Source organism: Dipteris shenzhenensis, chromosome 15 (genome assembly GCF_047967505.1).
Source record: "Dipteris shenzhenensis isolate YYH24624 ecotype China chromosome 15, Dip_SZ_1.0, whole genome shotgun sequence".
NCBI classification, from domain to species: Eukaryota; Viridiplantae; Streptophyta; class Polypodiopsida; order Gleicheniales; family Dipteridaceae; genus Dipteris; species Dipteris shenzhenensis.
Genome location: NC_141610.1, coordinates 37,023,865 through 37,051,353, shown reverse-complemented (window position 1 = coordinate 37,051,353; position 27,489 = coordinate 37,023,865). Strand labels below are relative to the sequence as shown.

The window sequence follows — 27,489 nt, the reverse complement described above, 5'->3', positions numbered from 1 at the left end:
GTTGAATAATATAAAGCCATCCTATAATCAGATTTGTTGCACCAGAAGATTAGATTGAAACTACTTTTGTCACTAAATAGGGTGTGTATGCGACTAAGGTTATGCCCTTTCAACTTAGAAATGAACCTTCTACTTTTCAGAGATTTATTATTGAAGCTTTAGGGATTATGTGACTGATTTTATTGCCATTTACTTGGACGATTTCTGTGTTTAGTTAGCTATTTCTACTCATTGGAAATATTTTGAGTAAAGTTTTTGACAGGTGTAGAGAATTTGCTATTTCTTTGAATCCAACAAAAAGTGATTTTTGTGTCTGAGTTGGTATATTGCTTGGTCATGTAATATCTAAGGATGGAATTAGATTTGGACTTGGCAAAATCAAAGCTATTGATTGTATGCTTGAACCAACTGCTTTGACTCAACTTAGATCCTTTTTTGGGTTCATTAGCTTCTATAGGCGTTTCATTCATGATTTTGCTAAGATAACTGCCCCATTATATGAGCTTAGTAAGAAGGATGTCAAGTTCTAGTGAAATCCTGAGTTGTCCTAGGTTTCCATGAACTAAAGTAGAAGGCTTCTAAAACACATATTCTCAGACAATCAAGATGGGATGTCATATTCCATGTACATGTGGATGCTAAAAATTGTTACAAGCAAGGTTGTGGTGGAGTACACTATTTTGCCTTTATTGTTCAATGTGATGCTTGTCAGTGTACAAGAAGGATGATTCCACTAGATCATATGCCTTTGCAACCGAGTGAGTCTTGGGAAGCTTTCTCGTGATGGGGCCTTGACTTCATTGGCCCCTTCAAAACAACTAAAAATCAAAATAATTATGTGATTGTTGCAATTAATTATGCTACTAAGTGGGCTGAAGCAAAAGCTGTCAAAGATAACTCAGCTCACACGACTACTAAGTTTCTCTTTGAGAATATCATTTGTAGATATGGATGTTTGATTGAATTTGTAGGTGATTAAGCATTTATTTCATGAATGAAGTCTTCGAAATCCTAACAAAGAAATTACTACCCTAGGTGTAATGGAAAAGCTAAGTCTACTAACAAGACTTTGAACGTGGTACTTACAAAGACTGTCAATTGTAATCGCACTGATTGAGATACCAAATTGCATGCAACATTATGGGCATATAGAGCTTCTTATAAGGTCACAACTACTCTCACTTCATCCTGTATAGCCTTTGGATTAGAAGTTGTAGTCCCAGTCAAGTTTCTGGTCTCAACTTTACTTGTAGGTGCCAAACATCAGTTAGCAGAACATCAGGCGCAGCGGTACAACAAAGACTATAATAGCTCAATAAATTGGGTGAATTGCACTTAAGAGCTATGTGGACACAACATGTAATTCAAAGGAGGAGGGAGGCTTGGCATGACAGATACATTGTGCCCAAAAATTTGAAGAAGGGTATGCTCGTATTGTTATACAATATATGGGATGATAAGATGAGGCCCAATTTCAAATTTGGTTGGGATTTGTCCATACAAGTTGGTGGAAGTTCATGATAATGGTACTGTTGAATTAGCTGACCTAGAAGGCGAAGTGATTCCCAAGCTAATCGATGCGAGCTGAGTTAAGCCTTACCACAATGTTATAACGAGTTTAGCAAAAGTGGACAGTGCATAGAGGCTTAATCAAATGCCATGTGGGATCGAGTCTCTTAAGCTCACCACTACTGGCACTAATCATTAGGATTACAATGAGTTTTGGCTGAGTCGTCATATGGGACACTTAAATTAGCAGCAAATTGCTAGCTCATGCACAATATTGCATTGTGTTACCCTCGTTTCTCTCATTTTGCATTCCCATACCCATAGCTTCCAGGCTCAACTTCCTTAGCAAACTCAATTATCCTATACTTCTTGTCTTCCTTATTCTCTTCACTTCCACCATAGCCATGGCTTCATCCCCGTTCAGTAAGGGTGAATGAGCTACCAAGAGATGGTGAGTGGCCTTGTAGTTGCAAGGACCCTATACAATCGAGCTATCCGCACTCATAGTGAAGATGCTCAAGAGGAATAAGCTCCTAGACATGGCAAAGGATGGATATGTGGAGTCCCGGAGTTGCACAGAAGATCTTAAATTCCTATGAGGCAGATACACATACCATTAGCATGTTGGGAAGGAGAATTCATTTAGATAGGTGGCTTTATGGAAAGATCTTTGGCTCCGATGCCAGTGGGGCATTCCAAAAAGGAGAAACAAGCGATGGCAGCTCACTATGACTACCGAGAGTTTGAGGATTGTACCTTTCACCAATCGTAGGGTACTTAATCAGCAAGGCCAAAGACACTGATTCCCAACCCTTTTACAGATTTCTAACTGAGTACTAAAGAAGTGTCCAAGATATATTTTTTGGGAAATTTTTAGCCAAAGCACTTGCTATGTAGAGGAAAATCAATTGGCATGATATCTTCATAGAGACCTTTGACAAGAAATTGAAGGGCACATGGGTGGCACAACAAGCTTGTCCTACACTTATGTATGATTTGGCATCGTCTAAAGTCTAGGGTAGTAGGGTAGACAAAAGCTCCAAGGCTTGAAGGGACATCTCCATAGTTGATGCTTACTAAAGCACCAAGTGGGTTGGGAGAAGTCTCAGTAGGGTGGGAAAAGAGACAGCAACAATAGAAACATGAGGATCAAGTAGAACTACAGAGGCTAGCTCCATAGAGGAGGAGTCTGAGGTGGAAGTCACAGGATCTCGAGAAGGGCCCTCACCACACCTTGTTGAGACCAAGTTTCTTACATAATAATCACTCGACAATGGCTGATCTTTATTGGTAGACATTGAAGTTGATTCTGGAGGACCTTGCTACCAGTATAGTGATTGCATGAGAGTGAGCCCAAGTATGAGGTGTTGACTCCTCTAACTTCTCCTAAGAATCCAGAGGTATAGTCCTCTGCCCCATAGATGTCAGCTTGACTTGAAGGAAAGGAGGCTACGGTAGGGGAGAAGACTAAAAAAAATGGAGCAAACTCAAAAAATCAAGACAAAGTGGTGTAAAAAGGAGATTGCTTTGGAAAAGCTATCTACCCCCAAGTTCTTCCAAGAGATAGAAGTGCCACGGGTTGAGCATGCTAGGCCCAATCCCCAAGTTCATGACAATAAAAAGCTTGTTGACCACTACAATTGCCCCTATGACCTCAAAAGAAGCTACAACCAAAGTCAAACAAAGAGTAGATTGAGGTAGCCACCAAAGCTCAAAGTAACACCGATCCTTCCAAGAACCTAGGTAGTGATAGAGCGATCATTGTAGCTCCTTTAAATGTGGGGGCAATGGTCACCTGATTCGACCATGGGGTCACTAAGATCCATAATGCTATGTCAAAGCCCTAGGTGGGGGAGGCAGCATATTTCATTGCCGCTAGTACTCAAATATCCCCCTAGACTTTTGGAGAAATACTTAGTGACCGCCAGGAATTTTGTATATGGGAATGGATCACATTTTGCGAAAGATATGGATCCTTATGAGGAGTGCACTTGAGTACTCCTCGAGCCAAATCCACCTTAATAAACACCTCCTCATGATTCACTTGAGTAGTAGGCCAAAGGACAAGCTATCCTTGCCTCTACAGATGAGATAATGTGCCAACTAAGACCTCTTCCATGATTCCCCCAACCTCCCACTCAAAGCGAAGGTCCCCTTTGCCCAAGCCACGGTTTGAACGTAGAGCTCCGCCATTCTTTTGGTTGAAGATGTACCATTGGAGGTACTCTGTCTTTTCATAAATGGCTAGAATGTATTGATAAAAACAAGTAGTGAGGATATAGCTCAAAAAATAGTCAAGGAGAGTGGTAATCCATGGTTAATAGGAGACTCAAAGGTGGGAGGCTCCGCATGTTGAATTCGGCTCAACAAGCTGATGTGGTAAGCAACGTGGAAGTGAGGAAGTTCCAGGCGGTGCCAACAAGAAAGAGATCCATAGATTCTAGGAGGATGCAAAAATTCAGTGATATTGACCAATGGTGGAATGCGGTCCACTAAGTTAGCTACGATAGTTTTGTGAACTCACTCTTAGGTAGTTAGAAAACTTCCATTTAGATAGATGGTTCACTAGTACTAGGATAGTAGACTATTGTGAGACTATCCAAAGACCATGTTAGAGAGTCTAGGTCAGTTCAAGGGCTCATAGTGCTTCTAGACTAGTCAAGGCATAGGGAAGGTGAGTCCTGGTTGATGTTTGAGTGGAATTGTTATAAATAGTGCAGCCACGAGCTATTGTAATCAAGAATCTACTTTATAATACAATTGGCATTGAATTTCTCTAGTTGTCTGTTTCTTTCCGCTTAAGCACTCCGTGACTATCTTCATATAGTTTTCTCGCTTGGTGTGTCGCCTTATGTTAGTTTACCTCGATGTCTCTTTTTGTTTGTATTGAAATGACTCGTAACCCTACATTGCAACCCATGGACTACAAGAGTGAGCATCTTTGTGTATGAACTTGTGTCCATCAAATTCAACCTGGGGTGACTAGCCAATCAACTCAAGGAAAAAAGATTGTCAACAAGGATGCACAATTTTAGATGGATGGGCAAATGTAAAAATATGTTTGTTGTTAAATGTAATGATTGTATGACCGAGAGAAGAGGAATTCCATCATTCCTTTGATTCAAAAAATGAAAGAAGGTCTAGGGTTTACATAGCAAATATTTTGATAGAAACCTTAAGAGAGATAGGCCCACACGAAGTTGTGCATATTGTCATGGACAATGCAAAGAGTTGTAAAAAGGCTAGTAGATTGCTACAAAGGGAGTTATCAATTGTACACATTACTTGAACTTGGTGTTGAAATATTGGTACAAGAATGTACCATGGTTCAAGAAGATTGTTGCCACCACTACTCTATGCATTCGAAGGGTTTTGAGGCTTTTTGTCACCTATAGATATATTTGTGCCATAATAAGAGTAAAAGAAGGATATTTTTTAAAAAAAAAAGTTAAAACATAGAGCTTAAAGGGGATTAAAAGAATATAAAAGAATAGAGATTAGATAATATTTAAAGGGCTAAGAAAAGAAAAATTAAGGAAGTAAAAGATTGATAAGAATTATTTTTAAAAAAAGAGTTAAACATATATGAAGTAGATTGACGAAGCGTGGTCGCTTTGCAAAAGAAAAGGGAGAGAAAAGGCTACAAATCAAGGTGGTGGTACATGAAAGAGATTACATAAGAGGAAGCATGAGGGTATGGCTAGGGATATATGCCATGTTCCATGGAAACAGGATGCCGAAATTCTATAAACAGTGGACATAATAAGTGATGTATCAACCTGAACAGGTTATGAAGATGGTAAACGAATTTGGAGTAGTTGGGGGAAACTCGAATGAAGGCTACAAAAGTGGCTCGTCAGAATGGAATACTCAATTGCATGGTGATGACAAGGGTCAAATGATTGACCTACTTAAAGACCATGGAGGCATTTTGAAGGTGGCTCTAGGAGGCTAGAAGTTACATTTCCACCTATTTTAAGGATAAAGAAATGCATCTTTTCCCATTTTAACAATTTCAAACCTTCTGAAGGAAGTTCTACAAAAGTCAACGTATTTTAACGGGAAAACATTCCTAATTTTCTTGATTTATATAAATTCATGAGACAATGTAATTGCATCAATTTAAAGTCAATGCTCTCGTAAATGTTTTCTATAGCCTATAATAGGCACACTTGAAAAAGATGTTGAAAATCACGTTTTAATATACAAGAAATGAAATTTGAAAAACGTACAATTATACAACATTTCTTTTTCTTAACATTGTCCATCATATAATCCATAAAGTACAAAATTGAAATAGAGGATATAGTAAGAATCGATGCAAAAAACATTTGTAGTCCTTGTGTATTTAGTACATTTGATGTGTTCCACGTGTTGATAGGTAGAACTATCACAATGAAACTTTGAAAGAACTAGATTTTAATTATTGCACATACTTTAAAGTAACCTCCAAGCATTAGTTATATCATTGGTTCTCCCTTGCATATTTAAAAATCTCTTAGCGTTTGACATCAAACGTCATAGCTCTTCCACAAATTTTAATTGGTAGCTAGGATTTAAGTCAATTAAGTAAAAAACATATGCTAAAGAAACCAAAAGATCAAGATACATTCAACCAATTTATGTTAAAAACTTAGTTAAAAGGCACCACATTGATTTCAAACTAATGAAGAAAAGCATTTGAAGTACAACGAAATGGCAACAGTAATGATGAAGCATTATTTTCTTACAAGAAGATGAATTTTGCAAATAGAAAGCAATGTGTTTTTTGTTTCCAAAAAAAAGAAAGCGATGAGTTGATCTACACCAAGCTTGAGCATAAAGCACGTGGGCACATTTCATAGGTTTATGGATATTGAGCACATGCAAGTTGGAGACAAACAATTGAATGTGGCCAACCTTATAACCAAACATCTTGTATTGCAAAATACACAACAAAGCATTTAATTATTTCGATATTGTTATATAGAACCAACAATGCAACCAATAAAAAATGAGGAAAAAAATGAGAATGTCAATTTTGAGAGGAAGAGAATAATTATTCCAACTAGCTTCACAACAAAAATGACATCACTAGTTATTGGTTGGTACACTATCAAAAGTAAAAATGGATAGCTACGTTTTCTTATTAGCAAGGGGAGAGTCATGTTTTTACAAATACTCTTAATTTTGTAAGGAAATGTGATAGGGGAAACCCTCATCTTTTGCTCTCGAATTAGTTATTTTGGCTATCTTGCCAAAAGTTGAGATTAAGTTTTGTGTTCTGCATTTTTGGCTACTTTGACCATTATTTAGTGAGTTGTGCAATCAGTAGGATGAGTATCATAATAGGTCACATATCTCTAACATCACATTAAAGAATGTTCATTATTTTTGACATTACACAAAGTTTTGTGCATCACACCACTATAGTGATATCTTTAGATTTTGGTTTCACTAAGAAAGTTTCAGAATCTACCACATTTCTCACCATCAAATTATGGTTATTGATCAAACGAAGGAAGCTCTCAAGATGATATACCTAACCCATATGAAAATTAACACATCATCTGCATAAACAAGAAACTTTAAGTGAAATTTTCATAGATTATAAGGAAATTTAGATTGAAAAATAAAAGAATGATTACCAATCGACAAGGGAAATTTTCCATTGCAAAAGCAAGCATTCCAAGAAGTTCAATTCGGAGTCTCATTACAGACGATGGAAATTTTCCATTGCAAAAGAAAGCATTCCAAGGAGTTTAATTAGGAGTCTTATTATTGACAATCCAAATGCGTATTTTCAAAAATCATATCCATGTGTATAAAATGCTAAATGGAGTGCAACCAAATGGGTCACACTCCTAATATAATCACACTAAGACACAACCATAGCCACACCTCAATCCATACGTTAAACCTAATACTAAACACGCCTCAATCCATACGTTAAACCAAATACTAAACACACACCTCAAAAAGATGCCACAAACGCAAGGCACACTCCCTAAGTATTAGCTTACCCAACCTAACCTATCTAGACTAACCTAACCTAACCTAATCCAACCCAACACAACCCAACCCTAAGAGCCCACACAACCCACATCCAAGCACGCAAGCAAAACACACACAACCAAGCCGAGCAAAGGACGCGTGGAGGCAAAAGCAATGGAAGGAAAGGCAATTGACGATAGAGGCAAAGAAGGAAGGTGTAGGGAGGAGGCAGGGGGGGGAGAGAGAGAGAGAGAGAGAGAGAGAGAGAGAGAGAGAGAGAGAGAGAGAGAGCAGGTTGAGAGAGAGAGAGGGAGAGGGGAGACAACAATGCATATGTGGAAGAGAGAGGAAGAGTTTTAAAGAAAAACCCTACCCTCTTCACCCTAATATCGATCCCCTCTTACATTAATTCTAATCAAAATTTGACTTTTTGATGAATAGGGACACATACTTGGAAATAGAAACGGCGATTTGGAGCATTATTTTCCGTGACCTCCAACTTTCAGCAACCACAAGACTTACTTCACTAAAACCACGTCAACAACAAAGGGAATCCAAATGATAACTTTCAAGTCCCCATTACTTCTTGTCACTCTCTAAATTCCTCTATTTATACTGGAGCTATTAATTTCAAGTCATTGATGTGAAAAGGACAATTAACCCTTCCAGTTTGGAATAGCACATCTTTATTTGTCAGGCAAGTATTCTGGCTGTAGTTCGACTACCTCCATTTTAAATGAATCCAACAATGGTTTTACTTTTGAGACATCAGTGACAACTAAAATCGGTTGAGAGTTGGGATGCAAATGACGCTTTGCAGCTTGAAGAATATCATTACATGTCAATTCTTCGACCTTCTTCTTGTAATTAAAAAGGAAGTCTTTATCGATCCCAAAGAGCTCATATCTCATGAGACGTGACAGTTGTACGCCACTGAAACAAGCAGAGAGATGAGACACCAAGAGAGCCACTGAGATAGATGAAAGTCTAGCAGATCTACATAAAAACACCACATATTTATATGCCTTACAGACATGTCTTACAGAAGGCTTCAGAAGTCGATACTGTGCAAGAGAGGTTGAGGGCATATCATCATTGCAGGATTCTAGATAATTTTTGCAAAAATAAAAGAACATGTACTGAAATCACCAGATACAACGGTCCCAATTTGACATTTCGAACGTGAATTGATTCGTTGATGATGTCTTGAAAATGATGTACCAAACTAGATTTATGGTAAGGAAGGTACATGTATCAACTTGAAGGTGATTACATGCTCGGAAATAAGATGTCTTGGCGATGCAGAAACTCATTGACAGGTATGACATTCAGCCACACACATTGTGTATTAAGGGAAAAGTGGTTTCCCTGATGCTTGAGTTGGTGCAGATAGCCTTTTCACAGTCCCTCACCACTAAGGAAGAGTCTCTTCCTCCTTTGATTGCCTCTGACAAACTATTCCAGCCTGATGGCTTTTGCTAATTCAAGGATTCATATTCATCAAGACTTCTATTGCAGCTGGAAGAACGAGGAAGTGTCGTTGAAGGGTGAAAGCTCGGAAAGAGGCAAACTGCAATAGTCACGATCTTGCAATCCGAGCTCAAGCAGGAGATGGCCATGTGGTTGTTTGGTAACTGGTTTTGCCGCTCCTAGCGTGTGTGTTGGTCACTACAGCGTGTGAGTCTGCTCCTTCGCTCCTAATTCTGTGGATGTGATTATAATTGGCACCCCTACTTCATGGATCTACTTCTAAAATGCCCTGGAGGCTGTTCCTCTCCTTCTCGTAACGTGCATGTACAACACATCCTTTCTTCTAATTGCACCAATTTCCTTTATGTTTGCATTTACATCATGAATATCTGCTTCGTTGAAAACTTCCCACTGAAGGTTTTGAAGTCATTGAGTCCAAGTATTTTTATGTGGGGGCCGAATCGTAGGAAATCAGCATTGCCTGGGGCTATACAGTTGATCACTAGTGAGTAGACAGAGTATTTGTAATGCTTTGGGAGAGAGAGAACTCATGAAGAGTGTCACTGATGTTGCACTAAATTGTCTTTGGGCATATTTATAGCCTTGCCATGCTGACTGCAGTGTGTCTGCATGTATCACAATCCCTTCTCATTACAAAACAAGGCTTGATTAAATTCCTTTATATCATCTGATGAAACAAAGCTGAATCATAGGAGCATAGGGGTTCTTTGTGCTACTCTTGCTGGCCAACAGCAGTAGAGCATTGCTTGGGGCCATTTGCAGTTGATCACTAGTGAGTAGACGAAGCATTTGTAATGCTTGGGAAGAAATGCTGAGTGTCATAGAGTGCTGTACTAAAGTGTCTTGAGGCATATTCATAGCCTTCTCACTTTGACTAAAGTATCCCTATGTAGCACAATCCCTCATCATTATCAAGCAAGGATTGATCAGGTAACCAAGGACACTCCTTCTGAGTTCCCTGGCCAAGATAAGGGATGGGCACCACAATGATTCTTCTTGGTAATCCACATAGAGACAAAAGGATTTGCCACGTAGATAGTGTTGAAATTTTTAGACACTGTAAACCATACCCAGAGCTCCTCACTCAGTAATATTGTAAAATTTTTCAATTTTGTTCGCATAGTAGATTGGATAGGCCTCCCATAGGTCAAAAACCCTGAGACCCATAGGTCGAAAACCCTGAGAGAGAGAGAGAGAGAGAGAGAGAGAGAGGATATATTAACGTCCACAGGAAACCTCGTGGGTCTATGGGACAAAAAACACACACCAAAATCATCAACATCAGTTAGAGACTGAGAGTCTTTGGGGGAGTATATCAGCTCAGCCCCAGTTTATTTAGATGCATAACTAGCTACTAGTTTTATCTTAGAAAAGAAAAACGGCTTGAGCAACATCAGTTTAAGACTGAGAGTCTTTGGGTTTAGATTTGAAATTACGGAACTTGTCCATCCCTATATACTGCAAATTTTCCATCTTTGCGTGCATCCTTCACTTTAGTAAGTTCAACATTCCTCTGTTTGAGCTGATTTGGGGTAAGCTCCTCAGATATCCACACCCGTGTGCCTTTCAATTTGTTTGTCTGTCGGAGAATCTTTACTCTAACTGCCCTCTCTGTGAACTCAACTTGTACTTGTGTTCCCTTCTGAGAGATCCAACTAATGTCAGTTTCATCCCATTCTATCTGTGGTATCTCCTTCTTGAGACTTGTGATCTTCTCTTCTATTGTGTATCCCTCCGTAAGATCATCTGCAGGACAGCCCATACAATCCTCTCGCAGCCCCCCTATGCGCAATCTCTTCTTATGGATTCCTGCTCTTTTACCTTTGTATATAGATTTGCTTTGTTGATTTTGTTGTTGGCTAGAATAGCCATCTCTTTCTTGGCTGAGCGTACCTGAGTGGTGATCATCTCTTCAACCGTGGAGACAAGTGTTGGCGCTACTGGAGATGTGTTGTATTTTTCCATAACCTTTGCAATAATTTATTGATTGCCTTCACTCTCCATCTCCTTCACCTTTCTTCCACGAGCTGCAACCATAAGCCTGAGCTCTCTCACTTCTTGCTGTAGAAAGTATATTTGCTCTTGTGGATCAGATCCAATCCTCCGCTTGTAGTGCAATGCATAGGGGCTGGGTGTTGATATAGAGGTTGCAATGTCAGAGTAGGAGGGCTTTCTAATCGGTGTAGAGGCGAAAGTCTTCCTCTCCGTCCTTTCCGTCCTCTCCGCTCAGCTCCCCTCCGCTTCTCCTTTCTGTCCCTCCCCCTCACTTCCACCCTCTCCTTTTCTCCTCCTTCCTATGCCCGCTTCAGGGCGTCCTGGGCAGTAGTTTCACGGACGGAGCTTTAACAGTGTTGGAATCGACCTTTTTACTTCGATTGGCGAATGGATCCCCAGTTAGCCAATCTTCATCCACTTCCACCGGCCGCGAGAACCGTCATTTTTTCAGAAGACGAGTTGCAGCAGCTCAAGAAAGATGTGGAATTAGAGGGCTCCACATCACTTTTCGCCCGCATCTTTGAGTCACATCCTTCCAGATCACAGGCTAGAGACTGGATGTTGGCGGCGTTACTAGGAGATCTCGCCCCACACCTCAGGGATATTCGACTTCTGGGACGTGGATTCTTCCAAGTGATTTTCGACTCCCACGAGTCCACAGCCCTTGTTCTCAAAGCTAATCCCCTGGCTTTGGGTTCGAGGAGGATTTTTCTTTTGCCCTACACCTTGGGCTTTGATCCGGTCGAGGAGGACAGTCAGGTCACATCACTGTTCATCAGGTTACCTGGTCTTCCTCAAGTTTACCATCGACTTCTTGCTACTATCGGAGCCACTTTCGGAGTGGTCACTCAGATTCCCCCCCTTCCTCGCATGCCTTCTTCCTCGGCAGAGATAGTCAGAGCGGACGGGGTGCCTCGAGTTAGGGTCATTGTCTCTGACCCTAACATCTCAGGTGACCACATCATGATTCAGCGTCCAGATGGCTCTCTCTTTCGACAGAGAATCAAGATTGCAGGTCGACAAGATCAGTGCAAGATTTGCAAGACCCTTGGGCACTTTGCTAGAAATTGCCCAAGGAAGAGAAAAAGACCCAAGAGGTCTTTTGGTGCGGCTCCTTCACGTACTACCCCGTCTGCACCTCCCTTGCGGCCTGTACCACGCACTCCAGGACTACCAAGAGCAATAGGGCACCCTGCTTCACACACCCTAGGACCACCAGGGACAGCAGGGCGCCCAAAGCCTGCAGCACTCCCAGTACCACCTTGGAGAGTGGTCAGAGTGGCTCCTTTACCTCATGAGGAGACCCTTGATCCGGTTTAGACAGATGCCATCCAGACTCAAGAGGGGGATACTGTTGCAGTCCCAGATACTACAGTTCCACATTAGGAGGGGACTTCAGGTGCACCAGCCCCAGTCATTTTCATTTCTGATCACGAGGAGGCTACCGATGCTTCTTCCCCTCCACAGCTGAGGGAGTGTTTGCACAGATGAGGACTACAGATCCTTCTTCAGCCCACAGCCACAGGCCTCCTCAGCTCCCAGCTCCAGATCTGCTAATAGAAGCCTGGCAGGTCCTTCTCCTCCTTCCTTCACGAGTGCAGGTCTTCTTCGCACTCCTCGGCCAGACTTGCTTCTCATCAGGAACTCTTTTGCGACACTGGCTGATTCGGCGACTTTTATGGATGAGGAGTTTGTGCCCTCCACCTTAGGGGTCCCAGTCATTGGGATTCCTTTTGACAGGGGGTATAGGGATCCTTTTACCTGTTGAGTTTCTTGCCCTCAGTAGGAGTGTTTCGACCCAAGGGAAGCTGGTCTCCTCTACTAGGTCAGGTAAGCCTTTCCATCCAGCATCCTCCTATCCATGAGGATAGTCAGCTGGAACATACAGGGCCTAGGCAGAGTTCCACACCGTCGCCGTAGGCAGCTGATCCGGAATCAGCTTCATCCAGGTGTCACTGGAGGTGCTATTGATATTCTTTTTATCCAGGAATACAAGTTGGATGCCAGTGATTGCTCTAAGTCTGGCAAACTGCTTTTTGGTCATACTTTTTGGTCACCTGCCTTGGGCACCAGGGGGGGCACTTCTATTTCAGTTTCGCAGTTGGTTCTCCCCTTGGTTGTTAGACACGGAGTCATTATTCCCTCTAGAGCTCTGTGGATTATTCTCTTGATTGGAGGGTGTAAGGTTGGTTTCCTTAACTTGTATGCCTCCAACATTAGAGGAGAACGTGTCGTTATGTGGAAGGATCTGCTCTCCTAGGCCCCCATTGCGGATTCATGGGTGATTGGAGGTGACTTTAACATGGTTGAGTTACCATCAGACAAAAAAGGGGGTAGAGAAGGAGGACTTCACTCTTTGGAGAGAGCAGCTTGGGATGCCTTCCTTTTTCACTACTGTGGCAGAGACACTTGGTTTAACGATGCCTTTCTTATTCAGCCACAGTCCCTCCTGTTCTCTTGGTCGAACAGGAGGCAGCAGATGCCTATTCATGCACGCATTGACAGATTCTATGTAGATGATTGGGCACTTGACAGAGGTGGATCAGTATGCATTGCTGCTGGGATTTTCACTTCAGAACACTTTCCTGTTATACTGGCTATCTTAGAGCCTCACTTGAGAGGCCGATCTGCCAGCATCAGGATTCCAGATGCCTTGTACACAGAGGAGGACCTTATAGAGGCAGCCCTGTAGATATGGGTTTCTCATGTCCAAGGTGGGCAGCCATTGCCATCACAGGTAGCTACTGCCCTTTTTGGTATTAGCGACTTCTATCTCTCAGCAGTTGCTCGTACCAGGAGACAAGATATTCTCAGACGTGAGATTGGTGTTCGTCAGCAGTTGGCAGCTTTGCAGAGGGAAGAGTAGAAACGGCCTTCAGATGCTTGGATTCAGGAGCGCCTTGTTGCAGCAAGGGCTCATCAGCAGGTATTGCTTGATCAGAGAGCAGAGTATGCCTTTCATGCACGGGAGTCCTTTTGGATTCAGATGGGTGGCAGAGTCAATAAACACTTTTTCTCTACTCTTGGCCCTAGACATAGTAGAGAGAGTGTATCCCAACTTATTGACTCACACGGGGTTTTACAAACAGATCCTGATGATGTCTTGCGCATAGCTTCAGATTTTTATGCCGCCCTTCTTACTGCTGATCCTGAGACACGGGATAGAGAGGATGCTAGACAGGTTATTTGGTAGAGCATCCCTTTGTTGGTGAAACCGGATATGCATGTTCTGCTTGATGCACCTTTCACCAACACAGAGTTCAGGACTGCACTTTCAGCCCTTCACAAGGGCAAGTGCCCAGGTTCGGATGGCCTTACCCCCTCTTTTTTCATTGCATTTTGGGATATGATTGGAGACTACATTACTTCAGTCCTGCAGGGTATTTGGGACTCTGGTGATATGCCCGGGTCGCTTACAGAAGGTCTCATCCACCTTATCCCGAAAGGAGGTTGCAGAAATCTAGTGTCCCAGTGGAGGCCTATCACACTTCTAGGGACTTGTTACAAAATTCTGGCCAAGGCAATCAGCCTCCGATTGCAGCCCCTTCTCCTAGATCTTATTCATGACACTCAGACGGGATTTGTGCATGGCAGAGCATTTTTTATAACATTTTCTCTTTCTGGGAAGCCTCAGAGTGGGCCATGCAGAGCGGCCAGAATCTAGCCATTCTACTTTTGGATTTTGAGAAAGCTTATGACAGAGTAGATTGGGGTTTTTTGGAGGGGACCCTTCTACGTTTTGGCTTTACTAATGCTTGGATCAGAGGTGTTTTCTCCTTGTACAGATCAGCCCACAGCCAGGTACTTATTGGTGGGGTAAGGGGTGAGAGATTTCAGATTTTCAGATCAGTCCGTCAGGGATGCCCCCTTGCTCCTTTCCTTTTTTTGTTCGTGGCCGAAGCTACGAGTATCTATGTTAGATCTCAAGCTGACATCTTTGGGCTGAGACTTCCCATTAGAAGGGAAGAGGAGTTACTTGACAAGGAGTTGGCAGATGACACAGCAGTTTACTTGGATGCCACTCCACAGACGCTCACTTCTTTCAGGACAGCATTGGATTTATTTTGCTTGGCGGCCGGGGCGCAAATAAATTGGCATAAATCCAATGGTTTTTGGATCAGTGATGAGGACACTCCAGTTTGGGGGCTTGACATAGGATTCACTTAGGTTCAGAGGGGTGTGCCTGTCAGGTATTTGGGCTGCTAGGTCGGCTTGGATATTTCTTCCACGCAGCAGTTTGCTCCCGTGTTGGAGAGCATCAAGAGGAAGCTCCTTTTTTGGAGCTCAGCCAAGCTGGATCTTGCCTCTAGAGTTGTGGTGGTCAACCAGGTTCTCTTGGCCACGGCATGGTTTGTTTATTCTTGCTGGTGCTATTCTACGGACTGCATCACTCAGCTCAGGAGACCGATCAGAAATTTTCTTTGGAGTGGGCTTGATGGCACAGCAGATACCTTAGCTAAGGTGGCTTGGGAGAACCTCATCCTCCCTACACAGGAAGGGGGTCTCAATATTATTGATCCAAATTTACAGTGCAGAGCTCTACTATGCAAGATGGTGGTGCGGGGACTTATGCCTGGGCAGGAACCATGGAAGGCCTTTCTTATTAGCAACATACAGAGATGCACACCTTCTTCAGGAGGAGACTGGATGTGCAGTATTAGGTGGATCTTCACCACAGCACACCTCAGATCACCTTCGTCCCCTCTCACGGTTGCCATTCTGAAAGCATGGGCCAGTTTCAGGAGCACTCTTCGGAGGATTCCTCCTTCCTCTCGTGAAGAGATTGATAGGCAACCCATCATGTGGAATGACAGTATTTTAGATGATCTTGGCAGACCACTTGGTGCCTCACTCTACATGCAGTGGTCCAGGTGGGAGAGGGGACCTGCATCATCTTTGGGGTCTTGCAAAGCTTTCCGCAGGCTTCCAGAGGAGACCAAGTCTCAGTTGACAGGACATCTCAGAGGGAGTGCAGGGAGGATCTTGCAGATTGAGGCAGCCCTTCCAGAGGAGTGGGTAGACACAGATGATATGCCACTCACTCCACTTGAGTAGGTACTTTTATGAGAGGTGGTGTTCCGCTTGAGGTTTTGGCCATTCGAGATGCACAGGAGGATGCTTTAGTTTTTACTGTGCAGGATGGTGGCAGATTGCTCAGATCCACAGAGGACATCTTGCTTGAGTCTGCTTTTCAGCCTATCAGAGTTGTAGGTCTTTTGGTGCAGGGATCAGATTCATAGTGGTTCCTCGACCCAGACCCCCGGCTACTCTCCACCAGGTCTTGGAGGCTTTGGCTCTACGAGGGAGTTCCCATTAGGTATTTGCAGTGGGACCCTGGAGAGTGGGAGTGGATTGACGCAGGGCATTGAGAGAAGAGCATCCCCTTCTTTCATTACACGGTCAGTATTGCCAAGAGATTTCAGCTCAGTAGTAGAGGTTGGAGACCTTCCAGAGTTCCTCATTGGGAGACATTTGATATCACTGCGGATCTGCAGAGGTGCTACTGGAGGAGACTCTAGAAATCCCACATGAATAGAAAGATCATTCTATTCTTTTGGCTTTCTATCCATGGTGGGATTGCAGTGAACCTTTGGAGATCTAGGTTCGGAGCCGACCCTACTTGCCCTCGTTGCCTCTCTGCTTCGGAGACTACTCAGCATTGTTTATGGGATTGCAGACAGGCGAGGATGATTTGGATGGGGGTAGCTAGGATTTTCAGTCACTTTGCCTACTCCCCATTCTTTATGACATGGGGCTCAGTGGCTTGGCTTTCTCTTACAGGGCCTCAGGTATTTTATGAGAGACTTAACTCCTCTCGGGCCATTTTGGTTCAACGTCATCACATTCAGTCATGTTCGTTGGATGTGGTACCACACCTTCCTTTTACATATGTACATGCCTCTGTGGATACTTCTTGGGAGATTTTAGCGAGCATAGCATCCTGGCATATCTGGAGAGCCAGATGCACAGAGGCTATGGAGGGTACTCAGGTTCATCCCTCGCACACTTTGGCTAGTATCTGGACAGACACCGTACATACTTTGATGGCCATTTGGATGAGTATGTAGGGAGACTCCTGTGCAGCCTCAGCTAGGAGGGCTTCTTTCTTTAGGGAATGGAAGGATTCTCCTTTCTTCTCTGAGACTCCTCTACAGGGTTGAGGTGGCACTTTCAGCCTCAGCCTTGGTTGTTTTCCACCTCACTTTGAGGGGGTTTTATTTTTCCTCATGATTTCATGATGTTGTATTTCCGCTCAGAGCTTGCTCTAGCGAGTTTCTTTCTTAATAGAAGTCTCTTTTTTGCCAAAAAAAAAAGGAAGTCTTCATCTTTGGGAGTTCCATAATGGCCTGTGCAAACCTTGATGTGCCCTTTTGTTGACGCTAACCCCCAAGCTAAGCCAAAGGGCTCAGATCAGCCTGGGGTGAGGGAAAGGGAAAGGACTGTACGGAGAGGTACTACAGGGAGAGAATGTACGACGGAGGTACGACTAATGGGACTGTTCGGCAGATACGACATGATTGTACAGAGAAGCTGACGACTGTATGGAGAGGCTAACGATGTACGGAGAGGCAGGTATGATAGGACTATACGGGGCTGTACAGAAAGTACAGCAGGACTGTACGGGGGGTACGACGGGGCTGTACGGCTTAGGGTTTTGGGGAGAGAAAGAAAGAAAGAAAGAAATTTTATTAAAGGTCCACGGAAGGCCATACATGGCCTATGGGACACAAAATCATCCGAAAGGAAAATACATCATCAACGATGCGCCAACTAGGTGGCCTCATCGTAATATCGCTAAGATGCCAAAAATGGCTACAAAAATCCTAGATACAAAATGAAATGAAATAGAGTACCAAAATTGCCTAGATACAAAATGTAAAATATGAAATATGAGGAACATCGTCTTCCCTAAGGGGTCTGTGATCCAAAGAAATGATGGAAGTCATGGCCATCGACCATGCCTCCTGCCATGAGTGTGAAGATCTGGGCAAGTGTCAAATGGGCTGCTGGCGGTGCCAAGTCTCCATGGAGCAATCTCCTCCGAAAATCTGCCATCATCCTCCGTCGTCTAGAAATAAAGCGACGGGTACGGGCTCTGTGTAAGATCATCCTGCGGTGCTGCCGGATCATGTCATATGTACATCCTTGGGGTGGAACCATCGGTGCTCTCTGGCAAGATGGGCTATCTCTGTGCTCATGGTCCTGCGCCTCGTCCTGCTCCTCATGAATAACCAGGTCTCTGGCAGGGATGCGACGGTGCTCTCTGAGGAATCTCTCTCTATATCTGGTGATCTCCCTGATGAACAACGCTAAGCAATACTGATCCTCATACTCCATAATCCGAGAGAGAGGTCCAAATCCGTGCCCAAATAAACAGTGAAATCTGCCACGGATCTCATAATATAAAGGGCATCTGCAAACAAAGTGCTCCTCAGTCTCCACCTCCCCCATAGTGCAACAAGGGCATATCCTAGTCTCTCGCCTGGGTCTATGTCCGGTAGCTGTACGACGCATCCTGCCGGCCTCAACGTCTAATCTGTGGGAAGATACCCTGAGCTGGCCCAAGGCAATCCTGAGTGAGTGCGACATATGAACGCCGATATATCCTGGGGATATGATGAAGCCATCCTCTGAAATCCTGAGAAAATGGTCACGATATGTGGCCATCTTCGTAGGAAGCTCCGTGGGATGAACCCAAGTGCGAAACGTGTGTAGCTGCAACAAATCTGCCCTGATAACCTGGCTGAGCTCATGTCGAGTGAGAGGGAGGCGAGGGGCATCTATGCTGTATCGAAATGGTGGCAGCCTATCCATATCCAAGCCTAGCGAGGTGAGCCATGTGTAGAGTGTGTGGTACCAACAAAAAGTATGACCTCTCTCCGCTAACATCTGCGAGGATGTTAGTGCTAGCCATGGTAATCGTGCTCTGCCTGCTGCTGAGTCTCCGAGCGCCCTGATCCTATGCAAGTACGTAACTGACTGAAATGCTGCATCTAGCGCTAGGGGTGTAGCTCCGAACTCTGCAAACGTAATCTGATGCGGTACCGTGGGCTTCGCTCTGATCAATCTGGAGAACATGATGATCTGTAACCTCTCTACTCGTCTCCAATCTGCAACCCTGAGATCTCCTGCCCAAAAGGGGCTAGCATACATGACTGCAGGTCTCACCAGCGTATCGAAAAGTAAGGACTTCGTGTCGGGATGCTGAAAATGTGACTGTGCACACTGCCTCTCGAGAAGAGCCAAGGCGGAATACCCTCTACTGATCCTATCTCGTGCTGCATGCGTCATGGTGAAGACTGGACCTCTAAATGTGGCACCCAAATATGTATACTCCCTAACTAGCTCCACCTCCTGCCCATCAAATGTGAAAGAGAACTCGCCTCTCCTATAAACCTGGTATGACGTGTTGAAGACCATGACTTTGGTCTTCCCAAGGTTTACAGACAACCCTCTGTCCTGACAAAAGCTGTGGAGTGCATGGAGATGTGCCTGTAAACCCTGCTGGGAGGAAGAAATAAGAACCACGTCATCTGCATAGAGGAGAATCGGTATCGTGGATCCTGCCAGTAAAGAACCTGTACCACCCATCGTCTGTATGTACATCTCTAACTCATCGATATAGAGACCAAAGAGTGTCGGAGACAAAGGACACCCCTGCTTCACCCCTATCGTACTGCGTACTTCCGCCGACAGCCCCGCCTGTGTCCTGACTCTACTTGTGACTCTCTCATACAAGGCCATGATCGCCCATTGAATCTCCCCATTGAATCCCAAGTCACGAAGTCGCTGGAAGAGTCTGAAACGCGGCACAGTGTCAAATGCCTTTCTGAAGTCCACGAAGCAACAATAGAGCCGTTGCTTACGTGACTTCGCCTCCTCAATCAAAGCCCTGAGTGTGAAGATATGATCTAGAGTCGAGTGCTCTGCACGAAATCCTGCCTGCCCTCTAGCTCTCATGCCTGTCGCCTCGGTATGGTCATTTATATGTCCTTCTAGAATGGTCGCATAAATCTTGGCCATGACATGGCCAATCATAATGGTCCTGTAGTTCGACGCCTCCAAAGGATCCCCCGACTTGTGTATGGGTACTATGGTATTTTCTAGCCAACTAGGTGGAAGACCTATACAAATGGACTCGTTAAAAAGACGGGAGAGGACTGTAGCTAAGGCATCAATCCCATGGATTACATACTCCGCTTGCAATCCATCATGGTCCTTAGCTCTCCCAGTCTTCAAACGATGAGCTGCTGCTCGGACACTATTGGATGAGAATAAGGCAGAGGAGGTGGGTCTAGGCACATGGGATAAGTCGATCTGTGGCTGGTCTGGAATATCATATAAAGTGGAAGTATAGGCAAGCCAAACCTGCGGGTCTGTAAGAGGAGTTTGAGATTTCAAGCGAAGGAATTTCTTCTAGAATTCCTTGGAATCATAGCTGAAAAGTAAACTTCTCAGCTCCTCCTCATTCCGGGCTAGAAATTGGCACTTTTTGCGTCGCACCAAACGCTTGTAACTCTTCTTGGTCTCAATGAGGAGGGGAGACTTCTCCTGTGTCTCAAGGCGAAGCTTCCTGCGGAGTTCTTTACACTCCTCATCATACCATCCATTACAAGGCACAAGACCGACTGGTGGAGGACTGGATGTGTGGCAAGTGACGGGGAAGGACTTGTGGGCTGCTGAGATGATGGAGGTATGTACAAGGTCCCACCGATCCTGTGTGGAGGGTAGGGCATCGAGAAGGTGCGGACGGAGAAGACCACTCAGGTGCTGGCTATAAATATCATCAAACTGGTGGTCAAAATGAACCTCATAGTATGGCTGACGCTCATGATGTCTAGAAGGGGGGGCATGAGGAATCTGGCATGAGAGAGAGAGAGAGAGAGAGAGAGAGAGAGAGGATCACACCCATTTTATTTGTCAAGGTATGGGTGAGATATTGTTTCTTCAATCCATATGAACTGAGTTTCTTTTTGAGGCAGTACTAAGGGCTTGCAAGTCAAGCAAAATCCCCCTATCGAAGCTAATGAAAGCTATGGACATGTGAAACTGTGTTAATCTTGTTGGCTCGAGCAGGCATTCTATGGCCTCAATTCAGCTTTCTTGGTCACAATCCTTTGCCAAGATATGTATGACCAAGGAGGATCCTAGGCTTCACATAGAAAGTGCACTTGGTTGGGTTGAACGGGATACCTATTTCTCGGCAATGCTGAATACTTTGACAAGGCAAATAAGGTGAGTCTCCTTGGTAGCGTATACACTAAAGTCATTCAAATAAATGTCCATAAAACCAGTGAGATCATCCGAAAGCTTTTACCATAAACCTCTCAAGGTAAAAGACGAATTCAGGAATATGCACCCAATTCAGTTTATGAAAGCTGTCTTTTGTTGGTCTTCTTTGGCAATCAAAATGATGTGTATCCATCCATGAACGAGTATAACCCAGCCACTTGCTAGTCATTCTGAGCAGTTCTCTACCATTCCCCCTCTCATATTAGAAAGCTTGTTAGTGGCAAATATTCTCTTGCTCTGATACAAACTCGCCTCATTGGTGTGGCCACGCTTGACACAAGCATTATAGTACTTAGCTTGGAACTCAGTATATGTGTGTTTGGGCTTGGTATATTTGCTACACACTTCTCATTTGGAATCAGCTTACCTTTTGTTACAATAGAGACACCCTAAGCAATTGCTATCTTCAGGTGTTGACCACATGTTGACCATGTGTCAACACATGTCAGCCACATGACATCAAGCATTGACCACATTTCAATCATGTGTGACACGTGTCAACCATGGGTTCATTCGAGGCGACCATGCGTCGACACATGTCAACCACAGGTCAACCAGGAGTACCATGCCCAAGGCAATCTTATCGAGAGCTGTGCACATGGAGAGTGAGCTCAGCACATGGAGCAATCAGGAGTATTTACAGTTGCACATGGAGAAGATGTGTACAGTCGTTCTGTGGTGCAGTGATCCAGCTCACCTACACATGGAGTATTTACACCACTCTGACTAGGAGAGGCTGGCGAGTCAGGGAGTCAGGAAGCCGTCGGAGCCATCAAGAGAGCCAGCGGCGCCAACGGCTATCCTCAACAGCTAAAGATAGGAGGATGACCAATCGGGAGAAAGAAGGGAGATTCTTAGTGAAGAGGGGACCCTCCAAGGCAAGGGGGTGAGGATGAAGGAGAAGGGGGGAGAGGGGATTCGGCATTCAGCAAGGAGAGCATTCAACATTCAACAGAGAGCATTGAGCATTCGGCATTCGGCATTGGAGCGACAGAGAGAGGAGAGTGTGAGGAGAGATAGAGGCTGGAGCTACGAGCTTGCAAGGGGAGAGTGTGGAGAGACCTGTGTGTACCTCTCTGTCCACTATGGGGATAGACCTGTGTGTTCTTGTGACTTGTGACTTGTGACCTGTGGGTGCTGGTCCAGTGATACGTACTTCGGCCAACTTGGTCACTTTCTCATTCTTTCTATCTCTTGCTCAATATGGGGATTGTTCACTAGTGCATAACGACTATCTCTTCTGTCTCTTCTTATGCTCATGTTGTGGAGTTCTCATGTGACTGTCATTTAGCATAGTGCACTTATATGACGCGATTCACTGCAGTACAGTCTACGACACCCGCACACCAATGCACGGTGATTGCAAAAAAGATAGAGCACTATACTGCCTTTATAACTACTGCAATCTCTTATATATACTCACCCCTACCCCAAACACCAAACACCATAGACTCCCTCAACTCTGAAAGTCTTCATCTCGGAGGAGTTCAAAGCAAAACAAATCATCCAAAAGAGGTCTTGCTGGTGGCAATGGCAGATTAATCCACTCTTCTCTCACATATGCTATCATTACCAAATTCAATGCTTTGCACAGAGGGGCCCAATTTCAAGATCAGGTACATAAATATACAGTCTCCTGTTTCTTTTTCATTTAGTATTTATATCCACTCATCAAACTCAACATCTGTACAAAGACTCATCCAGAGGATTTCTTCTGGGAGGTCTTCCATTGATGGTAACACAACACCCTGCCACTCCTCATCATTCACATACAACAGTAGGTGCCACACACCTTGTGTTTTAAAGTTGAGGATTTCTTCATACTGAAAGTTCTAGCTGAAGCACACTGTATCATACTGTGATTCTATCTCTAAACAAAAATACATTTTTTGTTTTTCTTATTTCCTCCAGTAACTCCTCTAATGGTATCACTCTATCTCCTTCCACAAAAATATCTACAGAATCAAACCCCCCACTCAAATCACTCTGATATAATATCTACCCTCTAGAAGTCTCTTTTTAAAACAAGTTCTTAGAAAAATTCATATTCTGGTATCATATCTAACTCATAAAACAGATCTCTCGACCACTGGCTCCTGGGAAACTCCAATCCTGCAGCTACCTCGTCTGTTATCTGTAAAATAAGAACCCACTGCTCCTCTGTAACTTCATTGAATATTACTTCATACTGCACATGTCGTGGTACAATAATAGCCTCCACCTTGTGGCTCATCTCAAACACCAAAAACATTTTTCTAATTACACTAAGGTTATCAATCTTTTCAGCCCTTCACTGGATTGGAAGACTCTCTGGTTGGAAAATGACTGTAACCACCAGTTCTTGCTGCCCCTGTGATCACCACGATCCCTTGATATAAGCAAAAAAGCTGCTACTTCAAATCAGCTGCACTCCTTCACTTCTGACTAACAGATGGCAATCCACATGACCTCCCACAGTCTAGCATAGCAGCATCAAGTCTTTGGGTGATCATCCACGAGCCACTAGATGGCTTTTCCTTGGCTTTTCTCCTATTGCTTGCTATTGGTTATAGTGTGACAATAAGGCAAAAGGGCAGCAACTAGCATCCGACACCCCTGGCTAAGGCCTTTCTGCCTTTAACTCGCAACTATTGCTCTCTACAACTTCCCCGACACCTTCCTCCTAAATGCAAAGATCCACCATGAATTCGACGTACAATTACCCAACTGTATCCCCTTGAGCTACAAACGAGCCATTTCCATGAAATGTACGTAGAGATACTCCTTTGGAACATCGAAGAGACTGCGCAACCAACACGACCACTATCACGGATATACCATACATACACAATAAGCCACAACTCTTTACAAGCCCAATCTCCTGGTGAGCCGCCTCTTGCTTTAGCTTCTATCATGGACAACAGCAAGCCGTTTGCAATTCTGTCTGCCGCCCACTAGCTCCCACTGTCTAGTAAAACAGCATCAAGCTTCTCATAAGATCACCCATGAACTATTGGAGTATTATAAGCTTCCCATCCAAAAGGGGTCAAATGAAAAAATAATGAGCAGTCCCATGTCCTCATGAAGGATAAAAGTCTCCCACGAGCTGCCAAAGAGGTGCCTGTACACCGCTCCCACTGACTCCTGAGAGTGAAGATAATCTCCGCCCAAATGGAAGCAAGAGTGTCAACCTCCGTGCATAAATGGCCCCCAAGGACAAAAGAACATCTCGAACACCATATCCGCCATAGGGTAATGCTAGAAATCACCTCCCAGGCTGACCCTACAGGTGAAGTAGGCCTGGAATCCTGAGCTGGTACTGGTACCAAAAGTAAGTCCTGCGGCTCCATGATGCTAACATCTGTGGGACCCCGTCTCTGGCGACACTGCATGAAGAAACCATGGTCTCCTGGCTCTGACTCATAGAGGGCAAAGGCTCCAGAGCCTCTCCCCCAAAGGTCAGCGCCCCATGTCATTAGAAAGGACTCAGATGTAACATATGAGAACAACCTGAAGATACCTATCCAAACCACTCTAGAGCTGGGGCAGCTCCATAAACAATGCTTACTAGATTCCTCTGCAAGCTGACAACGCATACACAAGGAGGGTCTACCCATTTGTTGAAGCCAAGTACCCACAGGTATACCCCTATGAATAGTGAGCCAAAGAAAGTAGGAGACTTTCCTGGCTCTACTGATGCCCCAAAAGTGAGTCCAGTAGCTCAGCAAGAGCTCTGCAGTAAGTCCCTGTGCGTGCCAATGCTGTGAGGCAGATGGTAGGTGATGAGAGTCTCTCTGCTGAAGCCTGTAACTTGCCCTCGTAGAGTACTGGAAAAATGAAAGAGGATGAGCGCCAACCACCGGAGCAGGCCACGCCCACTCACCTGGGTCCTAGTCGAGCTCTGCAAGAGGTCGACCTTGAAAGACTTAAAGTCTCCATCTAGGATCCTCTGCAATGGTCAACCTGGACGGATCTGTGGCCGATTCCTTACCCAGGCAACCAATGACCCTGACTCTCTGCCAAAGGAGCTCCTGTCGATCCAGGGGCTGAGTGGGATACAATATGTGAGAGGAGTCCGTCTCAAAATAAGTAAACGGTGCCGGTCCTAAACGAACTCCAATGCATAGCCCAGCCTCACTAAAACAACTTGACCCAGTAAAGATGGGATGAACATAGGCTGGATCTGTAAGCATGTCCCTCCACCCCTGAGGAATAGCTCTCATGATCAGTAATCTGGTGGCAGCAATCTGTCCAAGTGGCCTGTGTCTATCTCTGATCTCCTCCTCTGACATCTCCACACCTCCCCTAAACCAATCCCTAACTGTCACAACCCCCTGAGCATGCCATCTGGCCAAGGGAGTTCTAAGTTCTGTACCAGGGGAAGATCCCTGATACCGAACCAGGGGGTTATGATAAAGTGGCTGTCGGGCAATTTCGTCTCTGGAGGAGGGAACTGCTCTGATGAGGTGTTCATGAAAATGAACCCATATCTGAATAAGCCTTTTCACAAGTGGTGAGGAAGGCTGAGAATGCTGGTCCGTCAGGAAGATCCAACTGACTCTTCCTGCCCACTGGCCTGCTGCTCTGGGGGTGCATTGGTGAATCCCATGCAGTAGGAACTGCTTCCAAGGCTGATCTCCTGGAGTCAAACCTCTAACAAGAAGTTTGACTAAAAGGGCTCTGCTCTGCATCTCAGGATCAAGAACTCCAAGTCCTCCCTGCGAGGCGGGTAAAGTGATAGTATCCCATGAAACCCTGGCCCTAGTGTCCTCAGAACCATCACCACCACTCCACAGGAAGTTCCGGAGCAATCTCCTCACCTGACGGATCGAGTCATCATGTAAGCACCAACATGACGCAACGTACCACATAGTCGCTAGTAGAACCGAGTTGAGTACCAGCGCTCTTCCGGCCAAAGAAAGTCTAGCCGTGCTCCAATAGGCTAGCTTCCTCCGGATGCTCTCAAGCACTGGGGCAAACTGTTGCGTCGGGGACACCTCAATGCCAACCTGAAAACCTAAATATCTCGTGGAGGTGCCTCTGGGAATCCATACAAAGCCTCTATCTCCTCCCCAAGCCGGGGTATCCTGCTGAGCTCATGTCCAGATGCCTTTTGATTTGTTCCAATTGACAAGTCCTCCTGAGGCGAGGCAGAACTTGTCAATTGAATCCGCAGTAGTAGCAAGACTATAAGCATCTCCTTTGACTGTCAGTGCCGTGTCGTCAGCAAACTCAGTGTCCAGAAGCTCCTACTCCTGCCGGATAGGAAGATGGAGGCCCAAAGTGCCATGACTGGTAGCCTGCATAAAGTATCCCATAGCCTCCGCTACGAAAAGAAAAAGGTAAGGTGCAAGCGGGCATCCATGTCGTACCGATCTGGATAGCTGAAAAGCCGGTCCTCTGCCTCCACAGACCACCATCCTGCTAGAAGAGCGGGAGTAAAGTGAGGAGACCCAAGAAATCCATCTATCTCTGAAGCCTAGCCTCCTCATAGTGCCCTCCAAGAAACCCCAGTCCACCCTATCATAAGCCTTCTCAAAATCGAGGAGAAGAACTGCAATCTCTCGCTGACTCTCCTTCGCCCAGTGAGTGGCCTCCCAAAAAGTGAAGATGTTATCCAAGATACTCCGATCTTGGACAAATCCTGTCTGAGTAGCTTTGATAATATCTGGCAGCATAGGCTTTAGACGAAGAGCCAAGGTCTTCGCTAGGATCTTGTAGGCTGTCTCTAGAAGTGTAATGGGTCTCCAATTACGTAGGACTGTCTTGTCTCCCCCTTTCGGGATGAGACAAATCATACCTGTGCATAATGTCTCGCCCAAAGATCCTCTATAAAGAGCCTCTGAAAAGGCAGAGAGTAGATGAGGCCCAATCGTATCCCAAAGAGCTCTAAAAAGAAGTGGCGACAAACCGTCCTCCCCAGGGCATCTGTTTCTGGGCAGCTCATGTAACGCATCCGTGATCTCTAGGAGTGATAGTGGGCTATCCAAAACATGACTCATCCTGTCTGAGACCATCAGGGGGACATGGCTCCAAATCTCCTCTCTGGCTCTGATCATCTCCTCGGTGACTGGATCAGCGGTGTAAAGAGTGGAAAAGAAATCAGAAGTGATCTCAACAAGACGGTGAGGGTCCGTCTGAAGAGACCCGGCCTCATCCACAAGTCTACGAAGACTATCCGAAGAGTATCTCTGACCCACTGCCCTGAAGAACTCTCTAGAACATCTATCCCCTTTCTGAATCCAGAAA

The 27,489-nt window shown here is 44.7% G+C and overlaps 1 protein-coding gene across 3 annotated transcripts in view; it reads right to left on the bottom strand.

Moving 5' to 3' along the window:
• Positions 1 to 7,979: 7,979 nt before the first annotated feature.
• The window catches only part of LOC147893752 (uncharacterized), a 222,335-nt gene continuing 202,825 nt past the window's right edge, over positions 7,980 to 27,489 (bottom strand). For all 3 annotated transcript variants that reach the window (XM_087386150.1, XM_087386151.1, XM_087386152.1), the window contains one exon: positions 7,980 to 8,415. In XM_087386150.1, coding sequence (XP_087242276.1) covers positions 8,169 to 8,415 — 247 coding nt within the window. In that variant the 3' untranslated portion in view covers positions 7,980 to 8,168. The remainder of the gene's footprint in view (positions 8,416 to 27,489) is intronic.